The sequence below is a fragment of the Monodon monoceros genome, unplaced genomic scaffold (genome assembly GCF_005190385.1).
Source record: "Monodon monoceros isolate NGI ecotype Baffin Bay Population unplaced genomic scaffold, NGI_Narwhal_1 Super_Scaffold_12, whole genome shotgun sequence".
Lineage (NCBI taxonomy): Eukaryota > Metazoa > Chordata > Mammalia > Artiodactyla > Monodontidae > Monodon > Monodon monoceros.
In genome coordinates, this window is record NW_021703768.1 from 27,424,640 (window position 1) to 27,449,813 (window position 25,174).

Sequence of the window (25,174 nt, forward strand, 5' to 3'; positions counted from 1 at the left end):
AGTAATATGCCATTGTATATATGGGCCATATCTTCTTTATCCATTCCTCTGTCGATGGACATTTAGGTTGCTTCCATGTCTTGGCTATTGTAAACAGTGCTGCAATGAACATTGGAGTGCATGTATCCTTTCAGACCATGTTTTTCTCTGTATATGTGCCCAGGAGTGGGATAGAGGGATCATATGGTAGTCCTACTTCTAGTTTTTTAAGGAACCTCCATACTGTTCTCCACAGTGGCTGTACCAATTTACATTCCCACCAACGGTGTGGGAGGGCTCCCTTCTCTTCACGCACTCTCCAGCATGTAGATTTTTTGATGATAGCTGTTTTGACTGGTGTGAGGTGATATCTCACTGTAGTTTTGATTTGCATTTCTCTAGTAATTAGCGATGTTGAACGTCTTTTCATGTGCCTCTTGGCCATCTATATGTCTTCTTTGGAGAAATGTCTATTTAGGTCTTCTGCCCATGTTTTGATTGGGTTGTTTGTTTTGATGCTATTAAGCCACTTGAGCTGTTTGTAAATTTTGGAGACTAATCCCCTGTTGGTCACATCATTTGCAAATATTTTCTCCCAATCTGTGGGTTGTCTTTTTGTTTTATTTATGGTTTCCTTTGCTGTGCAAAAGTTTTTGAGTTAAATTAGGTCCCATTTGTTTATTTTTGTTTTTATTTCCATGACTCTGGGAGACAGATCAGAAAAAATCTTGCTGCAGTTTATGTCAGAGAGTGTTCTGCCTATGTTTTCTCTAAGAGTTTTATAGTGTTCAGTCTTACATTTAGGTCTTTAATCCATTTTGAGCTTATTTTTGTGTATGGTGTTAAAGAGTGTTCTAATTTCATTTTTTTACATGTAGCTGTCCAATTTTTCCAGCACCATTTATTAAAGAGACTGTCTTTACCCCATTGTATAGTCTTGACTTCTTTGTTGTAGATTAATAGACCATAGGAGTGTGGGTTTATTTCTGGGCTTTCTATCCTATGCCATTGATCTATATTTCTATTTTTGTGCCAGTACCATACTGTTTTTTTAAAAAAAATTATTTATTTTTGGCTGCATTGGTTCTTCGTTGCTGTGCGTGGGCTTTCTCTAGTTGCGGTGAGTTGGGGCTACTCTTCGTTGCAGTGTGCAGGTTTCTGATCATGGTGGCTTCTTTTGTTGTGGAGCATGGGCTCTAGGCTCACGGGCTCAGTAGTTGTGACTTGCAGGCTATAGAGCACAGGCTCAGTAGTTGTGGCGCATGGGCTTAGTTGCTCCACGGTATGTGGGATCTTCCCAGACCAGGGCTCGAACCCATGTCCCCTGTATTGGCAGGCAGATTCTTAACGACTGTGCCACCAGGGAAGCCCAGTACCATACTGTTTTGATGACTATAGCTTTGTAATATAGTCTGAAGTGAGGAAGCCTGATTCCTCCAGCTCCATTTTCTTTCTCAAGATTGCTTTAGCTATTCAGGGTCTTTTGTGTCTCCATAAACATTTTCAGATTTTTTTGTTCTAGTTCTGTGAAAAATGCCATTGGTAATTTGATAGGGATTGCATTGAATCTGCAGACTCCCTTGGGTAGTATCATCATTTTGACAGTATGGATTCTTCCAATCCAAGAACATGGTATATCTTTCCATCTGTTTGTGTCTTCTTTGATTTCTTTCATCAGCATCTTATAGTTTTCAGAGTGCAGGTCTTTTGTCACCTTAGGTAGGTTTATTCCTAAGTATTTTATTCTTTTTGATGTGATGGTAAGTGGGATTGTTTCTTGAATTTCTCTTTCTGATCTTTTGTTGTTAGTGTATAGGAATGCAACAGATTTCTGTGTATTAATTAATTTTGTAACCTGCAACTTTACCAAATTCATTGATGAGCTCTAGTAGTTTTCTAGTACCATCTTTGGGATTTTCTACATTATAGTATCATGTCATCTGCAAACAGTGACAGTTTAACTTTTCTTTTCCAATTTGGATTCCTTTTATTTCTTTTTCTTCTCTGATTGCCATAGCTAGGACTTCCAAAATTATGTTGAATGAAAGTGGCAAGAGTGAACATCCTTGTCTTGTTCCTGATCTTAGAGGAAATGCTTTCAGCTTTTCTCCATTGAGTATGATATTAGCTGTAGTTTTGTCATATATGGCCTTTATTATGTTGAGGTATATTCCCTCTGTGCCCGCTTTCTATAGAGTTTTTATCATAAATGGGTGTTGAATTTTGTCAAAAACTTTTTCTGCATCTATTGCGATGCTCATATGGTTTTTATTCTTCAATTTGTTGATGTGGTGTATCACACTGATTGATTTGTGGATTTTGAAAAATCCTTGCATCCCTGGGATAAATCCCACTTGATCATGGTATATGATTCTTTTAATGTATTGTTGGATTCAGATGGCTAGTATTTTGTTGAGGATTTTTGCATCTATGTTCATCAGTGATATTGGCCTGTAATTTTCTTTTTTTGTGACATTTTTGTCTGGTTTTGGTATCAGGGTGATGGTGAGCTCATAGAATGAGTTTGGGAGTTTTTGTTCCCCTGCAATTTTTTGGAACAGTTTCAGAAGGATAGGTATTAGCTCTTCTTTAAATATTTGATAGAATTCGCCTGTGAAGCCATCAGGTTCTGGGCTTTTGTTTGTTGGGAGTTTTTAAATAACAGTTTCAATTTCAGTGCTTGTGACTGGTCTGGTCATATTTCTGTTCTTCCTGGTTCAGTCTTGGGAGATTGTACCTTTCTTAGAATTTGTCCATTTCTTCCATGTTGTCCATTTTATTGGCATACAGTTGCTTATAGTAGTGTCTCATGATCCTTTGTATTTCTGTGGTGTCAGGGTTTTTCTGATTATATCCCCTTTCTTTTCCCTTTTACAGCCTGGTTGCTTAGGCTTTGCGCTCGGCTGTCAGCCTGCCTGAGAGTCTGTGCCATGTACTAGCTCTTGGCAAACTGACATAACCCTGCCCTTCCCCTGCAAGTGTTAGTTTCTTCTAATGATAATAATAGTACTTATCTCATGGCATCAGGCTGAGTAATAAATGAGGTGGTGTATGTGAGAGAAACAGAAAACTTCTTGGAACATGATGAGTGTTTAGTAAATGTTCATTATATTTACTATTAATTTTAGTTTACTTTGACCATTACATATAGTACTTTAAAAGTGATAAGTTAAGTTTGTACATTTTCTTGTGGTGCAGTTATATAGCTTGATTTAGGCCATACTTTTTTTTTTTTTTTTTTGTGGTATGTGGGCCTCTCACTGTCGTGGCCTCTCCCGTTGCGGAGTACTGGCTCCGGACGCGCAGGCTCAGCGGCCATGGCTCACGGGCCCAGCCTCTCTGCGGCATGTGGCATCTTCCCGGACCGGGGCACAAACCCGTGTCCCCTGCATCGGCAGGCGGACTCTCAACTACTGCACCACCAGGGAAGCCCTAGGCCATACATTTTTTTGTTACCAAATTAGTCAACTTTTATCTAGTACATCCTAAGGACCTGGGTGCATTAGGAATTATATCTGCCTGCAAATAACCAAGACTTCCAGCTATAGTAATTTAAACAAATGTAGAGGTTTATTCTCTCAACTGTAAGAAGTGCAGAGGTGGGCAGTCCGGGGCAGAATGATGGTTCCATAATGTCATCAGGGACCCAAGCTGCTTCTTGTTTTCTGCTCCCTCAATCCTAGTGAATGGCATCCATCCTCAAGATCATGAGGTAGTGGCTAGGATTCCAGGGATTGTGTCTTAATTCTAGGCAAGACAGAAGGGGAAAGATGAGAGGCAAAAAGAGATCCTTTTCAGTTGACTCAGTTCTGTTTGAAGGGCTCTCTCGAAGCCCCACTCATTAACTTTCGCTTACGTATCATTTGCTACCCGTGGTTGGGAGGGGGGCCAGGAAATGTGTGCTTTTAGCTGGGCTCACTGCTACCCCACATCAATTCAAGAATCTGTTACTAAGGGAGTAACAGAGAGAATGGATGGGAGAATGGATGTAGGGAGGTTTGCCGCAGACCCTGAAGCACTTTTCCTCTTCAGAGTAGAAGCAGTAAATAGAGTCTTATGGCGGGCACAGTGACCTAGACCAAGGTTCTGGTGTCTGTTGCTCATAAAGGACTTTCTCTGAGATTTTTATACTCTAAGAATCAGATATATTATCCTGAAAAGTTCTCCAACATCCTCCTCTCCCTGTGCTTCCTCACATCAAAGTCTACACCAGTTCTAGAAAAAGGCTCTGTTTTAAATAATACTTGAGATTGGTTTTTTAAGAAAACATATTGATAGTGTGTCCATATTTACTGATTATTAGATTGTCTTGGTGAGCACTCAGAAAAATTCTCAGATCTGCCCCAATTATATTGTTACAGGAGTTCTGAATATATTATGAGGGAATTCAAGTGATGGAAAATAAGATTGAAAGGATAGGTTTTAAAAAAATCCAGAGTGAAGATGATATATATTGCGCTGCAGGGTTTTGAATAGCACCTGTTGGCATTTTCATTCGCTGGCATTATGTTCTTTGGATGTAAGTTAGGTGGAAAGTCATTTGCGCGATCTTGTCTGGGACTGTAAGGTTATTGTAGAGCTTTCCTGACTTCCTGGGAACACAGAGGCACTCAGTAAGGTGAGGATGGGAGAATTCCAGGGCTGGTCATGCACATAAATTACTTGACTCGCTAAAAGTAGAAAAATGGCAGAAAAACTGGGGAAGGGTTGGATTTATATTTTGCTATTAAAGTGATATATTCCTGTTATAGTCAGTTTAGGGTAATGAGAAAAGAGAAGGAATTCTCACACAGTCTTTCAACTGTAAGAGTTGTTAAACCACGTTTAGACACTTCTTCCTCTGATCTTTCTTCCTCTGTTACTTTTATTTTTAACATTCTTGTCCTCCACTGAATTTGAAGTTTTAAATCTTAGAACACACCAAACTTTGATGAGATGAATGAAGAGCAGGCACCGCACTGGAGTTTGGAGGCTGGCTTGCGTTTGAATCCTGCTTCTACTTATTAACCAAGTGACTTCGGGCATGTTAATCTCCTTGAGCCTCAGTTTCCTTATCTGTAAGATGGGGATCATACTTAAATATTCCTCATAGAGTTTTCATTAGGATTAAAAAATGAAATGCTCCAGGCAAAGCCATTCACAATGGCATCGCTCAGTAAGTGGTGCTGTTATCACTGATGGGAGAATCTGGACCAGCCTCGCTCAAGGCAAGCAGCTAACTCCTGGGTATTTGGAGAGGTTGGGGTGAGGCAGGGTGGCCAATCCTTTTGTCTCACTTAGTTGGCTTCCAGAGGGCAAGAGCCATGTATTCTGCAGCCAGCCCAGGTGTACTCCAGGCATCATTTTTTGGATGTAGTCTGTGATGTCTCAGCTCCGTCATTCAGCGCACATTTACCGAAGGCTTTCTATGTGCTGGATCCTTGGTAAGTACTGAGAGCTACAGGATGACACAGTTATCCCAGTACTGCCGGCTCTCACCAGCTCCCTGGCCGCAGGATTGCCAAGCACAGGGCTTGGTGCTGAACAGGTTATTTCCTCTTTCACAAATATTCTGTACCCTTCTCACTCTAAATGCAAGCTTGGGGCTCCATGATGTTTAAAACCAAACCAAACAAAGAAAGCAAATTCACTTTCCCTTATTCCTGAAGCAACTGCAAGCATCACCTTCTCTGCCCTACTTCTCATTAGCCGACTTCTTTCTCCTCTTCTTAATCCCTTGTTCAGGACCATTGTAAGAGTATGACAACAAGACCCACTACTCCTCTGAGAGTGTTAGGTCACCGCTGACCTTCTCAACACCAAAGCCATCAGCCTTAGTGCAGGCCGTGCCTACATGCCTCTAAAGCAGTGCTGTCCAGGGGAACTTTCTATGATGCTGGCTGTGTCCTACTCTGTGTTGCCCAGTACAGGAGCCACTGGCCACATGTGACGATTGCACATTTAAAATGTGGCCAGTGCGAGTGAGAAACTGAAATTTTAATTTTATTTAATCTTGAGTAATTGAAATGTAAGCGGTCACCCATGGAGCTAGTGGCTGCTATAGTAGAGCTATATACAGCTCTAGTCCTTGCCGTATTGTTTCCGTCTATTTCTTTCCGGAAACCCTGTTTTTCTTAGCTTTGGTGGCACAGCATTCTTCGGGCTTTCTCTTAGCTCTTCTGTCTCCTTTTAGTCCTTTGCCCACTAAAAACAGCGTCGCCAAAGTGTGTGTGCTCACCCTCCGCCCTCTGCTTCTGGGTACTAAGTATAAGACATATGGACGTGACAGCCAGCATTCTCTCTAGCCCTCACTTCTCTTGCTGGCTTCAGACCCCTCTTTCCAACCCCAGCCTGGTGCTGCCACTTGGGTGCTCTGTAGTCAGTCACCTTGGATTGACCGTGACCCTAACTGAAATCACTGTCATTTCCGTGTCCACGTAACCCCTCCTCCTCCCTCTGGCTCTGCTATTTCTTCTGACAACCATTTGCTTTTCCTCTCTGGCATCACTGGTGACGCGCGTCCCTCTCGGCTGTCGTTCACTCCCTCACTCTTGTAGAGTCTTCAGATTCCTCTTGCACAGCCCTCTGCATTCATTCTCAAGGGCCCTCCCTCTTTTTATGATTATAAAAGCAGTAAATATACTGCTGAAAATTTGCTAAAGTCAGAAAAACACATAAAAAAAGAAAAGAAAAGAAAAGATGCCTGTAATTCTAACCATCCGGAGAGCCATGTTCAATTTTTTGGGGGGTGTGACTTCCCACATATAACCTCTGGTAACCCCTTGCCTGGATTACTGTGGATGTGAACGCTCAGTGTCTCCCCAGTCTAATCCATTGCTATTTCCCAAGGCATGAGTCTGATCGTGTCATTCTTCTGTTCCGCTTGTAAATCTCCAGAGGCACCCAGTGTCTGCTGAATTAAACTTGTCCCCACTGATGGGGTATCATGCCAAGCCAACCTCTGCTTTTCCTAGGGTTCAGTGGCCCCGAGAGGTTACTGACACAGTACAATAAGAAGCACACACAAAGCAGGAAGTCATAGTATTGGTTATGGTTGTGACTAGATACCTATTTAGTTTGGCTTACATTTACTAAGCACTTTTGTTTCCATTCTTCTTTCTTTCTTTTTTAAAATTTTTGTTTGTTTTTTGTTTTTGGCCGTGCCACACGGTAGTGTGGGATCTTAGTTCCTCGACCAGGGATTCAAACCCATGCCCCCTGACCACTGGACCGCCAGGGAAGTCCCTTCTTTTTTTCTAGAAAACGAAACCCCAAGATCATTACCTTTTAGATTGTGGTAGACAGATTTATTGTACTATATTTCACTTCTTTCAAGATTAAAAAAAAAAAAGTTTTTTCCATATTAGTAACTAAGATAGTTGCTGTTTCCAGTTCTATGTGAATTACACAGCATAATACCCTATAGGGTTATTTCCTTTCTTGTGCCCGGAGGGTTCTCTTCCCCAAAGCTGAGAAACTCTGACCCTCTTTGCCTAAGAAACACCATTCCTGCTGATTCTTGATACCTCGAGTCAATTAAAAAAGAATCAATACATGTGGATCGCACACCTAGAAGAAATGGGTTCCTTCACGGGTTGAAGATGGACATTCTTAGAATTTGGGGTCTTGCTGGCAAATGGATTTGGCCCCTTGACAAAAGGCCACGTTATCCATGTCTTGAGCACCCAGAGGGGTTGGCCCTGGCCGATGACAGTGCCACACAGCTCACTTGCCCTCTGAGCAAGCGCCGGCATAGCTGTGGCCTCCCTGGGGTTTGGGAGGTTTCATAGTGGAGGAGGAGGACTTCATCAAGTTTTGTTCAGTGGCTTGAAATTTACTCTTGTGCTCATTGCGAATGGATCGAGCCCTTAATGAATTCTGTCCTTGACTCTGTCTTATCTTTTAACAGCTCCCTGGCACATACTAAGCAATTAATAAATGGCTGCTATTTTTAGGACTAGGATTAAACAGATGCCTCCACAAACAAATTCTTTGTCTCTGCCTTTTCTCATGCTCCAGACAGAGGTTCCCAGCTGCCCACTGGATGTCATACACATTTGCACCTCTGCCCGTGCCGTAGATTCTGCCAAGCATTCTTTTCCATCCCCTTCTCCTCTTATTAAAATCCTATTCACACATTTAGGGCCAGGCTGATGCCTCCTCCTGGCATGAAATTTCCCTCTTTGGAGCTGGTTACCTCTTCCTCTGTACTCTGCGTGGTTTCCATGTACCACCGCTCGCCCCGCATAGTAAGCTAACCGTTACCCTGTAATGACTTCAGGTGTTTACATGCCCATCTCTAAATCCCCCTCTTGAAGTGGTGGAGACTGTTCAAAACATTTATGGTGCCCACTGTGCTGGCTGTCACAGAAACTTGCACGTTCAGTTAATCCATGTTTGTCTGATTTAAGCTACGATAGAAATTCCAAAACCACCAGCTCCTAACTGAACTTTTTCTGTAAGAGTAGAGCAAGGGCCATGGAGCCCTGGCTGCACATTCCAGAAGCATCTTCTCTTAGCCGCTGGGCTCTGGGCATCTGCACTGGACTCTGGGCTCAGGGCAAACAAATGACTCCATTTGTTTGGATGCCAGCTGGTTGAATGCCTTGTTGTATTTGCAGAGATCTCAAGAAATCATAATGATAATTCACAGAATTATTATTATTACGGTCAAAAGTTAGAGGTCCATATTTCCTTTTGGGGTCCTGCAAGCCACATGTTTTCTCAAAAATGAAATAATAAAGAGAAGAGGAATGATTCTTATCTATGTAATTTGCCTTTGCTTTTGTGAAAGGGAGAGCCGTGAAGCAGCGGGGTACCCAGCTTCTGAATGCCTCAGTTTCCTCATCTGTAAAATAGAGAGGATAAAAGTCACGGGATCTTGTGAGGATTAAATGAGTTTATAAAGTGTTCAATAACTAAACTTTTATTATAATATATATATATACATATATATATATATACACTCAATAAATGTTAGCAATTTTTATTTTATTACTATTGATGCACAGATCGACTTGTCCAATAAATAATCTTTTTGATGTTGCCAGCACTAGAGAGATATAAATCCTCAAGTTCACCTAAGCTACTTTTCACTCTGAAGAGATTCGAGAAACATTTCAAGAAATATCAATAATCTGTTACCTTTTTTTTTTTTTGTGGTACGCGGGCCTCTCACTGCTGTGGCCTCTCCCGTTGTGGAGCACAGGCTGCGGACGCGCAGGCTCAGCGGCCATGGCTCACGGGCCCAGCCGCTCCGCGGCATGTGGGATCTTCCCGGACCGGGGCACGAACCCGTGTCCCCTGCATCGGCAGGCGGACTCTCAACCACTGCACCACCAGGGAAGCCCTCAAACCTTTTCCTTTTAGCAACAACTTTATAATACTCGTGCTGTCGTATGTAGCCATCCCTGCCTTCCACATCTACGTAGTGTCGGGTTTACTGTAGCACAGTAACATCTTGGTTGACCTCCACAGTTGATTAAAAAATATTAAAAACTAATTGTGAATGGAAAGGAATAGACCTATTGCTTACTCCTGCAGTGCTGCAATTCTTGGGGGCTGAAAATTAGTTACAGGGTTATCATAAGGCAATTAACCCAACAGTGCTTTTGTTTCTGCCTCACATTTCAAAGGAACACGTGGTCTTCTCCTTTGAGGATCTTGACATTGTCACTTTCTATCCAAATGCAAAACTGTGACAATACCTCCTGCCCCAGCCACCAAAAGAAACATGTAGAGACACTTCGCAGTTGAAAAGGGAGAATGGCCCCTTTATGGTGACTGGCCTGGAATTATAAATATTTTTACTTCTCCCTTAGGAGATGGCTCATGGAAGAGAGGAGACAAACACGACTTTGAAGCTAAGCAAGCGTACTCATCCCTCCAAACAATCACTCTACTGAGGACAGTGAAACCTGAGTTTGAGAAGTTTTCCATGGAGGTGAAAAGTTCTGTTGAGAAGCAAGGGCTCAGGGAGGAGGATTACGTAAGTAACTGATTTTGAGTCTAGACCTTCGCATCCTGAAAACAGTCTTCAAATTAAATCAGGTGTGATAAAGTGTCCTGTTCTGAACCATTCCTAGGTTCTCGTCTGAATGTCACTGTTGCTTCCTGTGTTTTGTTTTTTTTTTTCTGGCCAGCTCTCCTCCCTCCTCCCCACCAGGCGCCCATCACCCCACGCTTCACTTACACTTTGCCAGCTGCTGAAGGAAGGGAAATTGCTTTCTGTGGGTACTTGTGGTCATGCTGAGCAGAGATCTGGAGACTTCCATCACCTATTCTGCTAGGAGCGTGTTGGGGGAGAAGATGGATGAAGGATTGCCAAAGTTTTGCATGCCTGATTTTTCCAGAGCTTGGTGAGGAAGGTATTTTGGATTTTAGAAGGCTCCTTCTTTTGGCAATCTGTCTTAGCTTCGTGGCCAGTCTGCTTCTCTCTTTTGTGGCCGTGTTGTCGCCTCCTTCTGCTGCAGGCTGTTCCCTACTGAAGTATTCCAGAGTGTCGCACACCATTAGTGAGGTTGTTACTCATGCCTCTTCCAAGAGTGGACTGGAGTCAGGAGCTCAGGCAAGGCTCAGGATTAAGTAGAGGGACATCTAGCTGTGTGATCTGGGGCAGATTCCTCAGTCTCCCTCATTCAGATGAGGATGGGAGGGTTACAGATAATCTAGCTGAAGTCTTTAGCACTGTCTGGTCAAGAAGTTGGAACTCAACGAATGGTGCCTCTTTTGTACTATTGTCATAAGATCATGCCTGTCTTTATAGGAATTTGCTACTAAACGACATACAAAGGGTCTTATAAACGTGTATTAATGTCTTAAATGCGATTTATATATTATACACGTATCATTTAAAATACCTTTTGACTTTCTAAATTAACACTGTCTTCTAGATATGTAATGTGAGCCACAAATGTAATTAAAAAGTTTTTAGTAGCCACATTAGAAAAAGTTAAAAAAAAAACAGATGAAATTAATTTTAATAATACATTTGATTTCACTTAAATAGAAAAAAATCATTTCAACATTTAATCAATGTAAAATTAAGACTGAGATTGTATATATTTTTTTCTTGTATGAAGTCTTTGAAATCCAGTGTGTATTTTACCCTTACAGAGTACCTTAATTCAGTTCAAGTGCTCAGTAGCGGTAAGTGGCCAGTGGCTGTCCTGTTGGACAGGGTGTTCTTAATTATTAAAGAAGTAGAGCCCAAGTTTGCAGAAACCTATGATAGTATTGTCATCATCCGAATCTTTTGCCTCAGGAATGCGAAAGGACACAAAGGACATTGTAGTTCTCTTCAGTAGTTCTGCCAGAGGTGGCCTGTGTCAATATTGAAAGCATCCAAGTCTTTTACGTATGCCACTGTATGTTGCTTTACTTTACTGGGTTCATATTAATTTTCTGGTTTAAAAACTCAGAAATGGTGTCATTTTGTCTAACCCCTTTTCTAAGGTTGTTGAAGTTCAAGTATTTCAGTACAGGTCGTCCAACATGATGATACTTAGTGGGCAAAAGTTGGCATTGCATTGCACTATCAGGTACATCTTCTTGGTCATTAGTTATCCTGTGTTCAGAATGTTAAATCTTATTTTAATGGTAGTCTAGGCAAAATCTCCCTGGAAGGTGTAGCTACTACAAAGATCCGTAATACATTCCAAATCAAATACTGCTGCTTTAGAGATTATTTGTAGCTGTAGATTACAATATCGCTTCCCTCTGATGGTGGGATCATTAAAACGGATTTTATACATAAATAAAAATGGTAATGTAGAAGTTGGAGCTCCTCATAATGACTTATTCTGTCTTTCGTAGTTACGTGTGTTTTAGCTGTGCTCTTTTGAATGCCACTGCAGCTGTTTATCAGGTTAGTTTAGACAGGTGGTTGTGGTGAGTATCGTGGAAGAGGGAGATACGGGGCCTCACGGAGGCTAGAGCTTGATTTCCGGCAGCGGGAGATGCTGGAGCGGAGTAACGAGACTCGGTGGTCTTCACCCTAAGCCTCAGCTCTCTCCTCATTCTTGCTGCTTCTCTTGTTTGTACTAATGGGTTGTCTCATCTACTTAGAATTTCTGCTAGTGACACCCATCGTGAGCTCTTCAGTCCTCGCTACTGGATCTCAAATCCAGCAACGTTGGTGGACTCTATTCAAGTTTTACCATGCATTTTCTAAACAACCACAAGACCTGTGAACAGTGACAATTTTGTTTCTTTTCAGTTCTTCTTTTAAGTATGCTTAATTAAGAGATATTTAATTACATTGTCTATTAAATTAAGTATAATTAATTAAATTAAAACTTTTAATGATACTGACTAGGATCCCAATACAGTATTGAATGTAAGTAGCGGTAGTGGGCATCCTTGCCTTGTTCTGAACTTTAAAGTGAACAGCATGTAACAGATTTCACATCTGTTCACATCACCATTTAAGTGTGATGTTTACTGTGGGGTTTTGGGGAAAGAGTCTTTATTAGATGTGGAAGTTCTCTTTTATTTGTTTTTATTTGTTGGTGAGGTTCTGTTCTGGCAAAATGATACCCTTTATTAGGATAACTGAAACAAAAATAGCACAGAAAACATAAAGATTCACATAATGTAGATTAGGAAAGGATCTGGACACAGGTTTTTTCTTAATTGAAGTATAGCTGATTTACAATGTTGTGTTAATTTCTGCTGTACAGCAAAGTGATTCAGTTATACATATATATATTCTTTTTCATGTTCTTTTCCATTATGGTTTATCACAGGATATTGAATATAGTTCCCTGTGCTATACAGTAGGACCTTGTTGTTTATCCATCCTATATATACTAGTTTGCATCTGCTAACCCCAAACTCCCACTCCATCCCTCCCCAACCCCCCTCCCCCTTGGCAACCACATTTCTGTTCTCTATGTCAGGACACAGCTTTTGATTGTAGGCATTGTAAACTATATGATATCCTTGACCCCATGTCATGTATGCTAGTATCACAGTCATCAGATTAGCATGTGGTTGGCGTCTTTGGAAAGCTTGGGATCTTCTCAAGATGCAAAAATTTGGAGCTTAAAATATTTTATAAGGCTGTACTGAAACATTAGAAGGATGGAATGGCAATGGTATTTTTTAATAAAATTATTATTATATATTTTAAACTTACCAAATTTTGTTATTAACGTTACTTTCTTTCTCCCCCCTCTCTTCTTCTCTCTCTCCTTCTCTCTTTCTCCCTACCTTCATCTCCAACTCTTGCCTTCTCTTTTTTTAAAGTGACTTTTTAACTGAGACGAGTGCAAATTTACATGCAGTTTTAAGATGCAATATGGAGACATTCCTCGTATATAGTGCCTAGTTTTCCCCAGTGGTAACATTTTGGAAAACTGTATGTAAGATCACAACCAGGATATTGACACTGATACAATGCACTAATTTTACTCACATTTCCTCAATTTTGTTTGTACTTATGTGTGTATGTGCATGTGTGTGGGTATTCAGTTCTGTGGAATTTATCACCTGTGTAGGTTGGGGTGTTTGAATATTATCAAATGCGTTTTCTACATCTATTGAAATAATCAGATTTTTTTCTTTATTCTGTTATAATGTGGTGAGTTGCATTACCAGGGTTTTCCCCCTGAACCCCAGTTTTATTGAGATATAACTGACATATAACATTGTGTAAGTGTAAGTACAACATAAGGATTTGATATTTGTATATATTGAGAAATGATCATCACAATAAGTTTGGTTAACATTGATCATCTCACATAGTTACAAACAAATTTTTTTTCTGGTGATGAGAACTATAAAAGTCTACTATCTTAGTAACTTTCAAATATACAATACAGTATTGTTGACTACGGTCATCTTGCTGTACATCTCATCCCTGGAATGTATTGATATTTATCTTATAATTGGACATTTGTATCTTTGAACCACCTTCATTACTAGAGTTTTCTAACTTTAATAATCTCTGCACTCCTGGAATAACTCTGCTGTCTCTCTATACCAAGTCTTAAACTCCTCTATTTCCCAGTTCATATCTTGGAGAATATAATTGTGGTTGAACCTGTACAAGTTTGCCTTGGTGGAGCTTTCCATGCTGGGTTGTCTCAAAGGCTATTGGCAGCCTGTAGATTAGGCTCTCTGGGTTGGAAGTCCACTCCTGTTTCACTCATCTCTGGTGGGTAGTTGGGTGGGTACACGTGTGCGATGCGATGGAAAATAGGATTGCTTAGGGCTGGGCTATCATTGGGGCTCTGGGTGTTGCATGTACTGTAATTGTTTCATTATTACCACATGTATCTATGACAGTGTCTCCGCCATTCCTATGGGTACTATAATAGTATTTTTAAAAGTATATTTGTCCTTTTACTAGTGAACCTGGTGGAAACCTTATCTATTCTGATGCATCATCTTTTAATAGGGCCCATTATATTGGGAGATGGTATAGCCTGATGGTTAAGTGTGCAGGCGTGGGGTTTCACAGACCTAGCTCTGCGTCTTACTGTTTTGGTCTTGAGCATGTTTCTGAAACTGTGCCTTAGTTTACTGACTCTAAAATGGGGATAAATAATTTTTAACTGACAAGGTCACTGAAAGAACTCAAGCATTGTATATAATTAATATTGAACACAATGCCAGGCACTAAGTAAATATTCAATACATGGTAGCCATGATTTCTCTTACTTTTGTTTCTCATATTCCAGACCAACGTAACCAATGTATATGAGGCTTCTGCATGTCAATGTTCTCCCCAGCACCCCTGCTCATCCTTCAGAAGTTAACTCAAATACCACTTTCTCAGGATGTTTTTTCCTGACACTCCAGACGAATCTCACACACTCCGCTCCTTTCTATCATAGCGTGCTTCTCTGGTTGTAACCACATGTCTATGTGTGGGATTTTTTTTAAGTTAACGTTGGCCTCCTTTGCCAGACAGTAAGTTCCATGAGAGCAGCAACCATGTCTGTTTCTGTTCACTCTTGCATCCCCCTTACTGTATGCTTGGCACGTAGGACGCAGCCGATAAATGTAAGCTATTATTATTATGCTTATTATTTGGGGTTATTGCTGGACGAGAAGACATCAAATCCAAGCCCCTTCCTGTACAGTGGTGAAAACTGAGGCCCAGGGAGGTGAGGTGGCTTTTCCAAGTGTAACCACTATTTTGCAGTCAGTACAACAATGCTGGGTGGTGACAGTCCTGTGCTTGGACCTTATCAGGTACACAAAGCCAGGAGTTCAGATCCACTTATACTGTGGGAGATGGTACTGGGGGGTAGTAATGGCTTTTTACAGTGAGGATTCTGAAGACCTTCTAGTGGGCGGCATCAGAAATCTGAAGTTAGAAGTAAAGCCCCACTGGAGAGGCCGTCACATATCAGTGGGACTCCCAGCGTGGCTCAGACAAGTGCTTGCCAAGTGTCTGTCTAGCCTCCTCTGGTGGGGTTTTGTCTTGCAGCCAGGGTGGTCTTTACTGCCTTTCCCTTGGGCTAAGCCAGCACGAAGTCCTTCTGGAGACTCAAGCCCCACAGCAGCAATGGGAGGCGAGAGGGGCTGGGCCGACAGGAAGCCCTGCTGCGATGTCTGGGTAAGGCAGAAATGGCCCTTGTACCTTGGCCCTCTTGAGGCTTGACGGGCCTGCTTGGCCGTGACCACGGCGCTGAGGGGAAGCCTGTCTGACTGGAGAAATCTCAGGCTCACAGGGTCCAGTAGCCGTCGATGAGTGTCCGAAGGAGGAAGATGGCCACCGACAGCAGCATGTTTTTCCGGTTCTCCTGCCGAAGCAGCTGCAGCTCCTTCTCATAGTCGGAGGCTTTGTTCATCAGGCTGCTTTTCTCCTTCTCCAGAGACCTCCTGGCCTCTGAGCCCAGCTCCGCCCCATAGAGCCTGGAGTTCACAGCCTCCAGGTCCCTCCGACGTGACAGCTTCTTCTCCAGCCCATCGATCTCTAGAGCGATGCCCAGATTCTCCAGCTTCTTTTTTTTTTTTTTTGCGGTACGCAAGCCTCTCACTGCTGTGGCCTCTCCCGTTGCGGAGCACAGGCTCCGGACGCGCAGGCTCAGCGGCCATGGCTCACGGGCCCAGCCGCTCCGCGGCATGCAGGATCCTCCCGGACCGGGGCACGAACCCGTGTCCCCTGCATCGGCAGGCGGACTCTCAACCACTGTGCCACCAGGGAGGCCCTCCAGCTTCTTTTTAGTCATGTTACTTGCCGGGTTCCCGGAGTCATTACTGGACGCTCTCTGGTGGTTTATATTGGGTCGCCCACATGTGCAGTGGCTCTCACTCCAGGGTGCCTGGATGGAGCTGTTTGGCCTCTGCCACCGAATTGTTCCAATTCTAGAGCACTGGTATTTGGTTTTAGAATGCGCTGTGTGGTGGCCAAGCCAAGATTAGTTGCATCCCCTGACTCCTGGTCAGTGGCTTTCTTTATCCACTACATCAGTCTGACCTTTTTAACAACAATGTGCCCAATATGGGGGCAAACCCATGACCCGAAGATTAAGTGTCTCAGGCCCTACAAGCGAGCCCGGCAGGCGGCACAGGCAGGAGCGCTTCCTTCCTTTTCCTGCCCCCTGCCTGCCCAAACACACACTTTTAACATATCAGTTTCTCTTTACTCTTTCACATACTTGACAGAGTCCGGCTAGGACTCCGTCTCCCCTCCATCTGCAGCGCTCTACTTTGCCTGTTTTCTTCTGAAGTGTAAACCACCATTTCCTAAATCAGCAGATGCTGTTTATTGAGCACCCCAGGGACCATGGCTGTGAACTTGATCCTGGACCATGTAATGGTCCCATCTTGGGTGGGATCTTCATCACCTAAAAATACTTGAGCAAGTATATAAATATCCATGGCCATGAGCTCTGGGAGGCTACAAGAGCTGCATTCCTGTGCCAGCACAGATTGGAAACATCATTCACTTCGGTGTCAGCGCTCTGACACACTGATGGCATTCACGCAAGTCTGGACAGTTTATCTTGCAGTAGACCAAATGTGGCACATGTGTGAAAATATCCATGTTTCTAGAGAAATGAAATCAAACACGGTGGAGTGGGTTCACTTAGTTCTGTAGTAGGAGGCTCCCTCCAAATTCATCCAACTTTCCATGACCTCTTTAAGTGGATGAGGGTTTCCTGAGTTAGGGTGCATTAACTCTTTACAATTCTGTGCAAAATTTTGTACGTAAGGGCACATGTGTATATTTCTGGAGAGAGGGGCCAGCACCCTTCATCTGATTTTTAATGGAGTCAATGTCACAAAAAGGTAAGAATCATTGAACTAGACCAGAGTTAGTCAGCATACCATTTGACCAGTTACTGCCCCAAGCCCTATTTATTCCTACGGATAGGGTACAACATTGTGCAAGCAGGGCTGCATTGAAAAATCACTCCCCTGGAAGAAAATGAAGAGACACCTGAATGCTCTAATATTTTTTAATCTTATGTTCTAAAACCATTAGTTTTATTTCTGAGATGAAAGAGATACTAATTCATTTATTTATTCCTTCATTCTGAACTAGGGAGTCAGTCCAGTCTTTACAACTACCAGTGTTTTCACATGAGGTCTTTAAGAGGTAGACTTAACTTTGTCCCAGCTACTATTTCTCAGTTTAGACTGAGCCAATGTTGGAGACCTCTTTTCCCCTCTGGCAGCTGCTCTGACTTCTCAGTCCTGTAAATCCCACTCTTGGCTTTGCCCCATTCTCCTATTGTGTTTGGCACTTCTGAGACCCATTCACTGGCTGGCCCTTTAACAGTTGGCTCTGCCCTTGGGTGAAGCTCACCCTCTTTCCTTGATGTTGTAGTTGTTTAAATCAAAACGATACATGATTTTCTAGATTGAATACAATGAAAGAAGACCCACACTGAATTAAAAATGAATTCATAATACTCTGAGGGTTACGACAAACACAAGTCTCCCATTCTGCTCTTCTCCACTCCTGACTCCCATTCTTTGGAGGCCATAATCCTTAACGTTTTTATTGGCCTCTGCTGTTTCCCTTTATATTTCTAAAATAGCTTATCTATATTGATGTTTTGAATATTAAAAATTTTCATATTATTTTGTGATTTTGTAAAATGGAAAAAGATTTAGCTCCTTTATACACTCTTCCTCTACCAATACTTCTTTTTCCTCCCATCCTCCCAATATTTTGTGACATAATTTTTAGTTAAAGGTATAGTCACAAAATAAAATTTGAAGCTAAAAAAATAGAGCTTTTATTATTGTGACATGCATATATATGTATATGTATTTACAACTGAATCATGTAGTGCTCTATGATTACATTTCTTTTCCTGCCTAGCTTTTTGTTTTTTCTGCAGTTAGTAATTTCCTTGGTTTTTTACTTGCTTCCATGTAATTCTCACTATTTCATTCTTATTCCCTCAGCCAAAAATTTTGGATAATGATGTTTCTTTTTTCCCCCCCTTTGTCTTCCTGCTCTAGTTTAGAGTAATTGCTTTCTTCAGTATCAATCTTTAGTTCTCTCCTGTACTGGATCCTCTTTTTCTTGGATATCAAATCTCCTTCTTTGTTGAATTTCACCTTAGTTTTGAAGGACAGGGGTGCAAGGATTCTTCAGTATATGCAAATCAATCAATGTGATACACCATATTAACAAATTGAAGAATAAAAAGAACCAGCTTTTAGTTTCATTGATTTTTGCTATTGTTTTCTTTGTTTCTATTTCATTATTTTCTGCTCTGATTTTGATGATTTGTTTCCTTCTGCTAACTTTGGGTTTTGTTTGTTCTTTTTCTCTAATTGCTTTAGGTGTAAGGTTAGGTTGTTTATTTGCGATTTTTCTTGTTTCTTGAGGTAGGATTGAATTGCTCTAATCTTCCCTCTTAGGACTGCTTTTGCTGCACCCCATAGGTTTTGGGTCATTGTGTTTTCATTGTCATTTGTTTGTATATAATTTTTGATTTGTCTTTGATTTCTTCAGTGATCTCTGGGCTATTTAGTAGCATATTGTTTAGCCTCCATGTGTTTATGTTTTTTTTTTTCCTGTAATTGATTTCTAATCTCACAGTGTTGTGGTCAGAAAAGATGCTTGATATGATTTCAATTTTCTCCTGCTGAGAGAGGAGGAGAAATTTACTGAAACTTCATTTGTGACCCAAGATATGATCTATCCTGGAGAATGTTCTGTGTGCACTTGAGAAGAAAGTGTAATCTGCTGCTTTGGGATGGAATGTCCTATAAATATCAATTAACTCTATCTGGTCTAATGTGTCATTTAATGCTTGTGTTTCCTTATTTATTTTCTGTCTGGATGATCTGTCCATTGGTGTAAGTGAGGTGTTAAAATCCCCCACTATTATTGTGTTACTGTCAATTTCTTCTTTCATGGCTGTTAGCATTTGCCTTATGTATTGAGGTGCTCCTATGTTGCGTTCATAAATATTTATAATTGTTATGTCTTCTTGGATGGATCCCTTGATCATTATGTAGTGTCCTTCCCTGTCTCTGTGACAGTCTTTATTTTAAAGTCTAGTTTATCTGATATGAGTATTGCTACTCCAGCTTTCTTTTGATTTCCATTTGCATGGAATATCTTTTTCCATCCCCTCACTTTGCCTGTATGTGTCCCTAGGTCTGAAGTGGGTCTCTTGCAGGCAGCATATATATAGGTCTTGTTTTTGTATCCGTTTGGCCAGTCTGTGTCTTTTGGTTGGAGCATATAATCTGTTTACATTTAATGTAATTATCGATATGTATGTTCCTATTACCATTTTCTTTATTGTTTTGGGTTTGTTTTTGTAGGTCTTTTTCTTCTCTTGTGTTTCCCGCCTAGAGAAGTTCCTTTAGCATTTGTCGTAAAGCTGATTTGGTGACGCTGAATTCTCTTAGCTTTTGCTTGTCTGTAAAGCTTTTGATTTCTCCATTGAATCTGAATGAGATCCTTGCTGGGTAGAGTAATCTTGGTTGTAGGTTTCCCCCTTTCATTACTTTGAATATATCCTGCCACTCCCTCCTGGCCTGCAGAGTTTCTGCTGAAAAATCAGCTGAAAACCTTATGGGGATTCCCTTGTATGTCACTTTTTGCTTTTCCCTTGCTGCTTTTAATATTTTTTCATTGAATTTTTCTTAGTTTGATTAATATGTGTCTCGAAGTGTTTCTCCTTGGGTTCCCCCATTTTTTCAACTCTTCCAACTTCTTTTATTTTCTGTGATTGCCACAACTTTATCTTCCAACCTGTCTATTGAATTTTTAATTTTTGATATCATATTTTTAATTTACAAGACCTCTTTTTTGTTCTCTTTTTAAAAAATAACACACTGACCTTGTTTCCTGGATGCAATAGCTTCTTTTCCTGAGTGTACTCTTCCATCAGTTCTAGAATGTACTTCGTTCACATTTTAACTTATCTAAAGTTGAGATTCATTTTATAATTGGTGGGCTGTCATAATGTTTTCTTTCTAAGGGCACATATAATACAGGTGCTTCATATAATTGCAGATATTTCATCTTTGTTGAGATTTTTAAAACGTTTTCTTTTACTTCCTGCTTTCCTATTTCTTTCAAATTCCTTTCTAAAAATATTCATTTTGAATTCTTTCTCTTTCATATTATAAGCTTTTCTTAAACTGTTGGTAATCCTTATCTAAGTTCTTTGTGCATGGGAACTTGTCTAGTGGTGGACTTTATTGTAGGGAAATAACATGTCAAGTTGGCTTTTTCAAAGGGTTATCCCAAATATGATTATGTGAGGGTTGTTTCTCTTAGGCTGGTCAGTTTCAATAAATAATTCTCCTCCAAATAACTTCTTGAGAGTCATAAGCCTGCCCTACATTCTGGGAGCCTAGGAAGGGGGGACTCTTACCTTTAGGATTGAGGACTTTTCACCTACACCTCAATTTTCAGTATTATGCTTCACCCAATCTCCAGCTGTGCCTTGTACCCTCCCAGTTGGATCTTTGTGTCAACATATTCAGACAATAAATCTCCTGTCTTCTGCCTGGATAGGAAGGGACAGTTTCTTCTCTGTTTAAGGCTTGGGGGTGGGGGATCTGACATTTAAGTGCTTCTTGTACAGATTTTCAACTAATCCCAGTATTTCCAACCCCACTGCATCCCTACCTCCAGAGGTAACTAGTGTCTCCAGGTTAGAGCCTCTGGACTGGAGTTCTTTGCTTGTTGGAATTCCCTGTCACGCTCCCATGCACACTTGGGTTTAGGTTTCTCAGGTCTATTGAGTCACTTACCCCTTTCCAACTTCCAAAATTTTTTTGACTTTCCTCATCTACTATTTCCTTCCTGTACTCTTTCAACTTGTAAATTTACATCTTAAAAATTTCATTGTCATTTTAGTGGGGATTTTGCAGGGAATGTATGTTTCAATGGTTGTGACTTACTGAAGTCTCTCAGTACCAGGCAAGTATGCAGTGATGGTGGTGCCATCTTTATTTTTTGCGGGTGGTGGTGGTTGTGGTAATCTAGTTATATTCAAAGCAAAGAAGGAAGAGGAAAAGAGAGACAGAGTGTGTGTTTGAGAGAGGGGGTCAGTGTATTTCTTTTAGTCCAGAATGCTCTTGCTTCTTTAGAAATTCCCACTTGGTTACAGCTTCTCTTCTAGTGGCTACTTAATCTTGATTTATTAGCTCAGTGCTTTCTTTCTTACCCTCACAGATATGCCTGCCCTCTGTGATTCTTCAAAAGCAGTTGTACAGAAGCAACACATATTAACAATAATATATACTCACTAAGAAAAGGCTTGTTCTTTTACAGGTTTGTCGTACTAGTGTATGAAGACTTTATTTTACTCTATGTCCAGGGCTAAACTGTTTCTTCTAATACAGCTCTTATGCCAGTGTCATTTGAAAAAGGAACACATATAGGAATATCATCTAGGAATCCTGTTGCCAGTGTAAGTAGAAGTTTAGGTTTTAACGTGGATTTTTTAAAAAGCTAAGTTTTAAGATTAAAAAATGGAATATTTACATAAAAATAATGGGACCTGTTTGTGCCCTGTTGGGTTATTTGTAATTTATCACAATGCAGTGGTAGCAATTTTGCACCCTTTCTAGAATCTCTTAGGACTCTCTTATTGTACAACAAAATACTTCAGAAAAAAGTGAAAACATTGGAAAACATAAACTTGTATAGAGGGCTCCAACATGGGACTCAGACACCTTCCAGTGCAACCTTGGGTAGTAGAGACCATCTCCTCTGAAGAGGATCTGTTCCCTAGTGATCTCCAATGTTGCAGACAGCATTATTCTAGAACCAAAGGCAATCCAGCTGGGAAAGGAGCTGTAGGAGAGAAGGCAGCGCTCCTGACCCTGGACTTGGGCTGAGAAGGCCATTGGCTGGGTCACTTTACTTCTTAGGGCTTCCTCTGTTGTAAAACCAGAGATTGGGGCCACCACCTCAAGGGGCTTTCCCGTTCCCAGGTTTCTGTTATTATATGTTGAAAGTGTTTTTCTAACTTTAGTCTTAATTTAGATGTTGTTATTTCATTGTCAATATCTGGATATGGAATTTACTTACTCTTTATTGAAAAATCACAATGTAACAATCATCACAACCCACCCACCTGCATTTTAGGAGAATTTTATTCCAGTAAAGTATTCTGCTGCTTATAACATTATATCATAAAAGTCTCTTGGAAATTTTCATTACTCCAGCTTTAAAATACAAAGGACCAACTTTTCTTCAGCTCCAGACTGGTCACCATTCTGCAGCCTGAAACCCTTTGTATATGCAAAACTCATCTTTGTGTACACAAACTAAGTAATTGCAATGTTCTGCGTCCAATTTGCATTTGCAGGGATCCAGCTGCAAGTGTCGTTTTGCAAACACAAAATTAGAGCCTGGTTTAGATGCATTTTTTAAAAAAGTATTTCTCCAGTTAATCTCAGCGATGGCTTTTTGATGTTGTTGTTAAAGAAAGGTGTTTTAGTTATAGAGAATTTGCAGAGTCCATTTTTTTAATGAAATAATGCTGCATCCTTGGTACTCTGGCTTTCAAATTCAGTTTCATACTTCTTAATGCGACCTCTGTTCTTGACTTGGGGTAGAATTTGGTAAATGCTGTTTTTATTTCTAACCAGGTATTCTGAGCAGGAGGTGATTTTATAACCTTGGATATTTGCTCATTTGAGGTTAGCAGGCCACCCATAGCTTGTTTTTTCTCCTTATTTAAAAGTTGAAAATTTAACTAATTAAACAAATATTCCGGCAGTGCCTGATGCACAGCAGAATTGTTAGGGAGGTGGGATGTGTATTGGGCCATCCCTCCCTCCTAGGTTTCCCTCTGACACTCAAAAACGAAATGGGAGCCTGGAGCCTGCAGCTTATCTAGCCACAGTATTTGAAAAGAGACAAGGTTTAATAAATCATTGTTTAGATAGGCCAGGCATTACATTTTGGAAAGTCCAAAATGTTGAAAAACAACACTCTCATTTCCTTCAGTGAGGGGAAGGCCCAGCAGTAAAGCTGTCTAATCCAGCTTGTGTTTTGACACTGGTTTTCCACAGATGCAGTGTGGGAGGTGTTATCAGTTGAGAAGTTATCAGCTCATCAGTGAAATCTTGGCCGGGCACTTCCCCCCTTATTGTCTTATATAATATCATTTAATTGGAACTGGATACTCTTTTTTTTTTTTTTTTTGGCCGTACGCGGGCCTCTCACTGCTGTGGCCTCTCCCGCTGCGGAGCACAGGCTCCGGACGCGCAGGCCCAGCGGCCATGGCTCACGGGCCCAGCCGCTCCGCGGCATGTGGGATCTTCCCGGACCGGGGCACGAACCCGCGCCCCCTGCATCAGCAGGCCGACTCTCAACCACTGCGCCACCAGGGAAGCCCGGAACTGGATACTCTTACTGAAAATTTTCAGTTAGCTCTTCAGTAAAACCAATGAAAGAGAAAAAAAAAATGCAGCGGACGCAAGCAGTATTTGCCCCACTTCTGGTGAGGGTGTGTACAGGCAGCCTTTTGTGTCTGCCAGAGCTGCATCAGAATAGGAGAACACCCCCAACACCACCCTGCCCTGTGCCCTCACCCCCTTTCTTTAAAGTCAGCCAGGGAATAATTTGTCCAAATGAAAAGGCCCTTTCTGGCACTGGAGGGCTTTGCTAATTGTATTTGAAAGAATCAAAGCAAACCACAAGTTGGCTTTTAACAAGAGAAAAGTAATGTGTTCACATACCAACATATTAATAAGATTAGTTTTATTAGGAAGATGTAATCAGGCAGAATAAGGACTGCAAGAGGAATGGCTTTTTAAAAGCCACTTTTATTTTCTAGCTAAAGAAATACCAGTCGGCTTTCAAAACACATTTAAAGAAAGATGTACCGAAATCTAAAAAAATACATCAATTTCACTTTCTTGACATAAAAGGGAAAAATGTTTTAAAATTGTTTATTTCTGTAACTTTTAAATAGCTTTAGTTGTGCTAAATTAGAATAGTAAAACAGCTTGGGAATCTCCTGGCTAAAGTATTTTTGTTTGATTGTAAATAGGTATCCATTTGCTTGTGATTTCTACATATTGGCAGGTGTGGATTTATTAATTGCAAAAATGCTGTTGAACTGGTGCAAGTGGAAAATGTTCAAGGAGGATCCACAGCACCCCACTTAGAAATGATTTTTCCAAGCAGTAGACTTCATTTTGACCTTTCAAAAGACAATCACTGCATTTTTTTTTTCCATTATATGCAGTGATGTAGTTTCAGTTAGAAAGATATTTTGCAATAATGGTGACAATGTACTCAAATGCACATGACTAAAATAGCAATGCAGTGTGGAAATAAGTTTCACAATCCAAAAGCCAAGCTATTTTCCTTTGTTTTTCTTCCTGTATCGTCACTGAATGGAGTAGAAGGGCGTTTCACGCATTTGGCCAAACTCTTTACAGCAGAAGCACATTCTTTCTAGAAGAGTCAGGTCACTTAAAATATGGACTAGAGATGCATGACCAGTTCAGCTTGCAGAAAGAACATACATCAGCTCGAACAATTATACCCATTAGCATAAGTGAAGAAGCATGGGGCAAAACTGGAGAGGATGAAAGCTCAGAGTTCTTTTTTCTGCCTTTCTCCTCCCTTCCAACATCTCTGTGCTCTGGGGACCTCAGCATCCTTCTTTCTCCACTTGGTGAGGAACTCATTTCCACAAAGATATTGGGGGTTCAGTAGATTAGCTTTACCAGGATATTTCATTTAAATGGAAAAGGAAGACGACATAAGTAAACCTAAAGGTGATACTTTTCTGTTCCGTGGAGGAGA

At 41.0% G+C, this 25,174-nt stretch overlaps 2 protein-coding genes across 3 annotated transcripts in view; one reads left to right on the forward strand and one right to left on the reverse strand.

Annotated features, from left to right (window-relative positions):
• NPR3 (natriuretic peptide receptor 3) overlaps positions 1-25,174 on the forward strand; it is a 65,513-nt gene that overhangs the window by 14,710 nt on the left and 25,629 nt on the right. For both annotated transcript variants that reach the window (XM_029217639.1, XM_029217640.1), the window contains exon 3: positions 9,780-9,946. In XM_029217639.1, the coding sequence (XP_029073472.1) occupies positions 9,780-9,946 (167 nt within the window). The remainder of the gene's footprint in view (positions 1-9,779; positions 9,947-25,174) is intronic.
• Positions 15,444-15,926, reverse strand: LOC114892555 (coiled-coil domain-containing protein 167-like; the record flags this gene model as incomplete). Its single annotated transcript, XM_029217641.1, has 1 exon — positions 15,444-15,926. A coding segment is annotated over one exon (291 nt), but the record flags the coding sequence as incomplete, so codon positions are not given.